Raw genomic sequence first — 8871 nt, forward strand, 5'->3', positions numbered from 1 at the left:
GAAAGCGAAGCCTTCTTACCCGCCGGGGAAGAGGAAGGAGAGGAGCCAGGATTACGCTTCTGACTTAAAGAGACAGGTGTCCCAGCAACTACGTACCGGGCAACGGATTCCAGTGTCTCAACAGGAGAAGCCGAATGAGAGCACACACGACGGCCGTTAGGAGAGCGATGGACATCCGCCTGCACCGACAGGCGGCGGGGAGAGCCGATAGATGGTGGAAGAGGATGGGAAGGAGGATCGGAGGGGGACGAGGAAGAAGACACAGGAGACATGACAGACCGGGTTGAAAGAAGGGGAACCCCAGACAGAGGACCAGGAGGGGGACCCCTCGGGAAAGAACTCAAAGGAACAGAGGAGGGGGCAGTGGGCGTATCAGGGTCCAAGGCCCGGAAACGGTTGAGAGTCTGAGGAAGGGGGGAAGGACGAGGAGAGGAAGAGCGCAACACGCGAGCATAAGAGATGTTAGTAAAAGGCGGGAGCCGGCGAGCCTGGCGCCTCGCCTCAGGAAAAGACAAACGCTCCCGGTGCTTCAGGTTAAGGACGGCCGCCTCAAGCTTGTAATGGACACAGGCACGGGAGAACGTAGGATGGGCCTCACCGCAGTTGAGGCAGCGAGCTTGGGGAGAAGTGCACTCCGACTTAGAGTGACCTTCACTCCCACACAAAGGACAGAGAGAGACAGTCCCAGAGCAGCGGAGGGCACCATGCCCAAACCTCCAGCACTTATTACAAAGTCGAGGAGAAGGAATATACTCCTGGACAGAGCACCTAGCACCAGCAAGAATGACAGAGGTTGGAAGGGTCCTACCATCAAAGGTGATCTTCACAACGCGAAGGGGTTGACGGCGACGACCACGAGGGGGACGAGTAAACGAGTCAACCTGGAGGACAGAATGGCCTTGGGCATCAAGGATATGCCGAATATCATCATGGCAATCCTGCAGATTCCGAACACCGGTTGCAACATGGGGTGGGAGGAGAATAGTGCCAACACTGGAATTCATCTGAACGTTCTTGGAGACCCGAACAGGGATCTCGCCAAGGCAAGATAAGGCAGCCAAGCGGGAAGCCGCATCCTGAGAAGGAGCAGCAACGACACGTGTACCGAGACGAGTGGGGTTGAAAGTAACACACGCATCCACGGAATCTACAAGATGCCGATGGAGGGAGAAATCGTCAGGAGGCGCAGAATCAAGAGGGAGGAGATCAAAGTATTTGGCCCATGAAGCAGGACCAAACAAGGCCTGATACGCATCAGCACGGGAAGGAATCGAGCGAGTGCGGTTGGGGCGCGAACGGCGTTGAGAACCCCTAGAGAGAGAGGGGTCAAAAGGCGCAGTAGTCACAACGAAAGACTTAGCCACACCAGGGGACGAAGTGGTCACCACCGGGGGCTGGAGGCTCGACCCAACCTCAGAGGAGGGAGGGGAGCTGGGGGAAGAAGTCAGGACGGTCAAAGGAGGAGCAAGGTCGGGGCCCAACGCAGCGGGAGCTACAGAGCCTGGTCTTCCAATACTGGCCGACTCGGGGGCTTGGTCGCCCACCCCACGAGCCTGAGAGGGTACAACGGAAACATTCAACGACATAGAGACGAAAAGTGACAAATTCATCCACGAATGTGCCCCCATACTCACCATGGAGCCACAATTAGAGGCAGGACACCCAACAGGAAGCTATCGCCGATCATGCCGGGGCCCCCTAGGGGTGCGTCGTGAGTATACGCCCCACAAACGCCACCTTAAGAACCGTCAGTCCGTCGAGATCGGGTTCAGCGACGAAAGGGGGGATTGACAATAAAAGGTTCCCCTCGCTCGAGACGTCGGGTACTACAGTTCTACGGGTGCAAGAGTATGCCTCCTCAAGCACCCGGGCATCAAAATAGAAGAAGTCCAAAGAAATAATCCAAAACAAGCAAAAGGTCGGCAGGAAACGACAAGCAGATAGGAGAAGAGGGGGGAGAAAAACGAAACATAAGGAAAAGGAAAAGCGATCCGGCAAAATTGGAGAAGACAGCAGCAGGAGTGCAAGGCCAGAAAAGGACAGAGGACTGCCCAACGGAGCATCACACTCCGGCAGCCGTCCACCAAGCCCCCTCACGACGCCAACGGGCCGGAAGGGGAGGGGGTAATCAAGAGAAGTAAAACTCATAAATATGCTTAACCAAAAAATAAAAAATTAATCTGTTTACATAGGAATGTGATGAGGTAATTCCCTGATTAATATACATTTTTCCTACCAATAAAAAGTCCTCATCTTGAGCACATCTTAGACCACATTCTTCATCAGCACCAATGCTAAATAGTATTGCAACAAAAATGTCCAAACATAAGTACAAAGATTATATAAATCATAATTGTCCGAAATGCTATGCATGTTAGTAGCTTTACAAGAATGTAAAAGCATCAATGCTATGTACTCTCATAAACCCAATTATCAACTTCTTTCTTTATTATGCACCCCATACCCATCCCGTAGGCGGTGGTGTTAAGGGTTACAGAGGCACTTAATCGGTTCAAGAACTGAATCCTTTAGTTCGTTTAGCTTAGCAAATAATCTTTGACACTAGTTACACAATTATTAATGTTATATATACATGTACACATATACATACATGTACATATATATATACATATACATATATAAATACACATACATATTCAATCACCTACACAAATACACACATCAATAATCTTTTGTATCACAAATGATTCAACAAGAGGCTCACAAGTCACAATGTACTTTCTTGTATATAAATAAATAAAATATATATTACATTTTAAATTAATTTCTAAAGAGAACAAAAATAAAAAGCACATTATTTAAATAAATATAAACAAAAAACATTTAAAACTTAGTTTTATCTTTGCAAAAAGAAACAAATATTAATTTTCTGATGAGCAATTTTGAGTTTGTCTACAGTGATGGCTTATCTAGCTCTTGTTTGATCTATGAGGTGCATCTAACTTCTACATTGACATACATCATCTTAAGTTCTTGCATGCTCTATGAGAAGCACCTAACTTCTATACTGAGACCCCTTGTTTTTGCTTGGTCTATGAGGAGCTTCTAGTTTTCATTAAGGAACAAAATAATAAAACACCTTTAAATTACACACTGAAATCACAATAGCATGATGCATCAAATGAATAAATTTACAAGGGCTGTGACGAGGATTCGAACCTACGTCCGAGAGCATCCCAGACACTGCTTTAATTGACTGAGCTACAACATGGTATGTCATACCATGTCGTAGCTCAGTCAATTAAAGCAGCATCTGGGATGCTCTCGGACGTAGGTTCAAATCCTCGTCACGGCCCTTGTGGATTTGTTCACACCTTTAAATTCTTCACCTGTCATGATGAAGTTTATTTCTCAAACAAAATATGCATAAATACCTCTGCAGGACATCCAACTGTCATAACACAATATTTTCATGATGAAGCTAAATTTCTAAACTGTATATTACATTATACCTTGAGGTTACCTTGAGGTGCTTCCGGGGCTTAGCGTCCCCGCGGCCAGGTCGTCGACCAGGCCTCCTGGTTGCCGGACTGATCAACCAGGCTGTTGGACGCAGCTGCACGCAGCCTGACGTATGAGTCACAGCTGTGACTCATACGTTATATGTAAGTTAATGTGCTGACATGTGTCACATTATACTTCAACATTCTCCCAATCATCTAACCCATTCAAAGTGTTTAGCTCATCACCTGAATGTATCATCCTGTGTGTCTTCATATTTCCAAGATGATTAAATTTCTTTCCACACTCTGGACATTAATGAGGTTTGTTACCTGAATGCACTAACATGTGACATTTTATATTTCTACGTTCTTTAAATTTTTTGCCACACTCGGCACATTCAAAAGGTCTTTCATCCGTATGCACCATCCTGTGTGTTTTCATACTTCCCAGCTGACCGAATCTCTTCCCACATTCTGGACACTCATGAGGTTTGTGACCTAAATGCACCATCCTGTGTGTCTTCATATCTCCAAGCTGACTGAATCTCTTCCCACATTCTGGACATTCATGAGGTTTATAACCTGAATGTACTAGCATGTGCTTTCTCATATCTCCAAGACGACTGAATCTCCTCCGACACTCTGGGCACTCATGAGGTTTCTCACCTGAATGTACTAACATGTGAGTCTTCACATGGCCACGCTGACTGAATCTCCTCCCACACTCTGGACACTCATGAGGTTTCTGACATGAATGCACCATCCTGTGTGTCTTCATACTTCCAAGCCGACTGAATTTCTTCCCACACTCTGGACACTCATGAGGTTTATGACCTGAATGCACTAACATGTGACGTATTATTTTTCCACGTTCTCTAAATTTTTTGCCACATTCGGCACATTCAAAAGGTCTTTCATCCGTATGCACCATCCTGTGTGTCTTTATACTTCCAAGCTGACTGAATCTCTTTCCACATTCTGGACACTCATGAGGTTTGTGACCTGAATGCACTAACATGTGCTTTCTCATATCTCCAAGACAACTGAATCTCTTCCGACACTCTGGACATTCATGAGGTTTATCACCTGAATGCACTAACATGTGAATATTCGCATGGCCAAGCTGACTGAATTTTTTACCACACTCTGGACACTCATGAGGTTTGTGACCTGAATGCACTAACAAATGCCTCCTCATACTTCCGAGCTGACTGAATACCTTCACACACTGTGGACACTGGTGAGTCTTCATCTTCTTTATGATAGGTACTTTTTGTGTGAAGGTTTTCTCACTGGATGACGGCACGATTCGTGATGACAGAAGACGCGTCTGGGTCCAAGCTCCATGTTGACGGTTGGGCATGGCTTGAGTGTTGTTTCTTAGAGTTTGACTTGATGTAAGCACTTGGCGGTCAATGGTAGGGCTTCTTCTTTATGATAGGTACAATTTGTGTCAAGGTTTTATTCTCTTATCTGGACACACAAGATACTTCTGACAAAATGGAGCACGAGACGCATATTAGCGTTCCAATGTTTTTTCTAATTCTATTTTGTTTTCGTACTTTTTTTTTTTGCGTATAACGGGGTTTATTCATTTATCTTCTATATTTTTCTCTTTTTTTCCAGTTAAAGAATATACTTGAAATTATTTTTGTTAGATAATACGATACGATTATAGACTTTTTGAAGGAATCAGTTCTCTCCGGGTGGATGGGATGCAAGTAATATCGTACATTAGTCGATTCGCCCGCGGATGGTTGAAACTATCTAACCAAACCAAGTTCTACTAAACCAAACCTAACCCAAACTAACCTAACCAGCCCCAACGAGTCCAATACAGCCTAGCATAACAGTACATACGGGTTTAACCAAGAGAAAACCAGCTTCGTCGAATCGTTATGTAGCAAGTAAACTTATACTCGCTCCATTATCTCATCATTTAATTTTTTTTTTTTTAAATTTTGCCCTGAGGGGCGAGTTTATTGGGCAGCGCCACTCATCTTGTGAGTGGGCATACCGCCATAGCAGCATGTACAACACTCCCAAATAGGAAGAAAACCCGCTGGGTTGTTCATCCTGTCACTTGTACCCAGACACAGCTGGGACTTGCTTAACTGTCTCAAGTGAACAGCTCCTCAAACAAGAAGATTAACATCTATCAACCCTTAAAAGCTTACGTTATCTTGCGGGTGCAAAATGGGGAAATCTTTTAAGAACACCCACTGTCCTATGCTTACAAAACAAGTCACAAACAAAAGGCTTAACAATCCTTGGCTTACAAAGGGAATACTTAAATCCATTAACAAAAAACATGACCTTGAGAAGAAGTATAGGTTAGGAACCATCTCCAAAGAATTCTCAAAGAATTACTCGTTATTGCTATCTAAAATAATTAGACGAGCCAAAACTAAATACTATGAAGATAAATTTACCCAAATAAAGAACAACATTAAAAAAACTTGTAGCACAATTTCACAAATGTTGGTATCAAAGAAGATTTTAAATAACAAACCAACACTCCTGTCCTATAACGTTGGTCAGCTTTCAGCCTCTGATTCTGCTATTGAGTTCAATACCCAGCAAACACAGAACGTTTGTGGACGTTTTTAAATGGTGCCACAAAGGTAATACTGTAACTTTTGACATAAATATTTATATCTGACGTTCTTAAAACCAATGGATATAACCCTTTTGAGTTTTCTTTGTTCTGTATTGTGTACATCTTTTTCCCTATTTTATAGCTTATTTCTACCTTGTTATTTGCCTTTTTTCCCTTGTTTTTCCTGCAATCAGCTTTTTTTATGCAGACAAGTATAGACCCTGAACTTAACCTCGTATCCACTATCTATGACAATTATCACTTTAATGATCTAAATTGCAGATATTTTGCAGCACATGATGTAAACAATGTATTAACTCATAATCACAATATCTCTGTAATCAATTTGAACGTTAGATCCCTAGGTAAACACTTCGATGATGTTAGTGCCTTGATTGAAGCTATTGACAACAAATTCTCTTTTATTATACTTACTGAAACATGGTTGAAAGAGGATACTACTCAGCTCTTTAACATGCCTAACTACTCAGCAATTCACAACTGTCGTCAAATTCAGAGAGGTGGTGGCACTGCTCTTTACTACCACCAAGAACTAACATGCTTAAAAGAAATTAGAACCAGAGACTGCTATGGGGAGTATATCTTCGCCAGCTTCAGAGTCAAGGGTGCCGAGTCTGTCCTGACTGTGGGTGCAGTTTATAGAATTCCTAACACTGATGTGTCCGAATTCAACTCTAACCTTAGAAATCTAATACTTGATAACAGACTGAACAAAAACCACCTAATTATCGCAGGGGACTTTAATATTGACCTCTGCGAGCCTGAACACCCCACTGCTGTTAGCTTCCTCAACTGTATGAATTCCTGCTTCCTCATACCCTTAATCACTAGACCTACTAGAATCACTGATAGCACTGCCACGACGCTCGATCACATCTGGACAAACATAACCTCTCCGCTTACTTCAGGTATAATCACCGATAGCACTACAGATCATTACCCCACATTTCTCTTAACTAACATTAGCAAACCACCTCTTGAGTCAAGAGTGATACGTTTTAGACTACACAATGAAACTGCTATAGACAATTTTATAACTGCTGCTGATAATGTCAACTGAGAGTCCGAGTTAGGTAACATAGTGGACATCAACCTAGCAGTGCAATCTTTTCTTCAAAAAACTCTTAGCCTTTATAATACCCACTGTCCTATGCTTACAAAACAAGTCACAACCAAAAGGCTTAACAATCCCTGGCTTACAAAGGGAATACTTAAATCTATTAATAAAAAACATGACCTTGAGAAGAAGTATAGGTTAGGAATTGTCTCCAAAGAATTCTCAAAGAATTACTCATTATTGCTGTCTAAGATAATTAGACGAGCCAAATCTAAGTACTACGAAGATAAATTTACCCAAATAAAGAGCAACATTAAACAAACTTGGAGAACAATTTCTCAAATATTGGGATCAAAGAAGTCTTTAAATAAGAAACCGACTCTCCTGTCTAATAACGATGGTCAGCTTTCAGCCTCTGATTCTGCTACTGAGTTCAATAGGTTCTTCTCTTCCATTGGTTCATCCCTTGCAAATGATATTCCATCTTCCAGTACAGACATTAATGACTATCTTTCAGGTAACTATCCACAGTCTCTGTACCTAAAGCCTATTAATTCCACTGACGTCAATGAGATAATCCTTTCCCTTAAAACCAAGTCTGGTGCCCTTGAGGAGATACCAACTTTAATTTACAAAAAAGCCTCCAGATCTTTAGCCCCTGCTATTGCTTTGCTCTTCAACAAGTCACTTGAACTCCAAACCTTCCCAGATATTCTAAAAAAAAGCGAGAGTAACGCCTGTCCACAAATGTGGACACACCTTCCCTGATATCCTCAAAAAAGCAAGAGTAACGCCAGTCCATAAAGGAGGCAATCCGGCGGACATAAACAATTATAGACCAATATCAAATCTACCCATTCTATCAAAAATATTTGAAAAAATTATTTACAAACAGCTCTATTCCTACCTCGTAAAATTCGACATACTCAGCCCCTGCCAGTTTGGCTTCCGGTCCCAAAAGAGTACCAATGATGCAATCATTAGTCTCCTTGACATTATCTACTCAGCCCTTGACAAAAATGAGTTTCCGATTGGACTCTTCATTGACCTAAGAAAAGCCTTTGATACTGTTAATCACAACTACCTCTTACTTAAACTCCAGCATTATGGAATCCGAGGCCTTGCCCTTGACTACATCCGATCCTATCTTAGTGACAGACACCAATATGTAACCATCAATGATACAACTTCTTCCACTCTACCAATTACCGTTGGAGTGCCACAGGGCAGCATCTTAGGACCTCTTCTATTTCTTATATATATAAACGATCTGCCTAATGTCTCTAATATTCTCAAACCTATATTGTTTGCTGACGATACTACCCTTATCTACTCAAACCTCAACCCACATACACTAAATAATGTTGTGAATAATGAATTAAAAAAAGTCCACTTATGGATGTCAACGAACAAACTAACATTAAACATCGAAAAGACTTACTACATCTTATTTGGAAGCAAATCATCAAATGCAATTCAGCTACAGATAGACAACATTAACATCAGTAATAAAAATGATGGCAAGTTTCTTGGCCTATTCCTAGACAAGAGACTCAACTTCAGCACCCACATTCAACACATAACTAAGAAAGTCTCTAAGACAGTTGGTATACTCTCCAAAATCAGATATTATGTTCCTAACTCTGCTCTCCTCTCACTATATTATGCACTAATCTACCCTTATCTTAATTATGGTATCTGTGCATGGGGGTCTACCACTGCAAACCACC

General features: G+C 42.3%; 1 protein-coding gene across 1 annotated transcript; it reads right to left on the reverse strand.

Annotated features, from left to right (window-relative positions):
- Positions 1 to 3270: 3270 nt before the first annotated feature.
- LOC138368195 (zinc finger protein 570-like) lies at positions 3271 to 4981 on the reverse strand. Its single transcript, XM_069330676.1, has one exon. It carries the CDS (start codon positions 4825 to 4827, stop codon positions 3778 to 3780), a length of 1050 nt encoding a protein of 349 aa, XP_069186777.1. The 5' UTR covers positions 4828 to 4981; the 3' UTR covers positions 3271 to 3777.
- Positions 4982 to 8871: the final 3890 nt, after the last annotated feature.

The sequence above is a fragment of the Procambarus clarkii genome, chromosome 3, assembly GCF_040958095.1.
Source record: "Procambarus clarkii isolate CNS0578487 chromosome 3, FALCON_Pclarkii_2.0, whole genome shotgun sequence".
Lineage (NCBI taxonomy): Eukaryota > Metazoa > Arthropoda > Malacostraca > Decapoda > Cambaridae > Procambarus > Procambarus clarkii.

Bases quoted from the DNA above. Each gene is read 5' to 3' on its own strand.
- LOC138368195 (XM_069330676.1), bottom strand. From the start codon at position 4,827: ATGCCCAACCGTCAACATGGAGCTTGGACCCAGACGCGTCTTCTGTCA.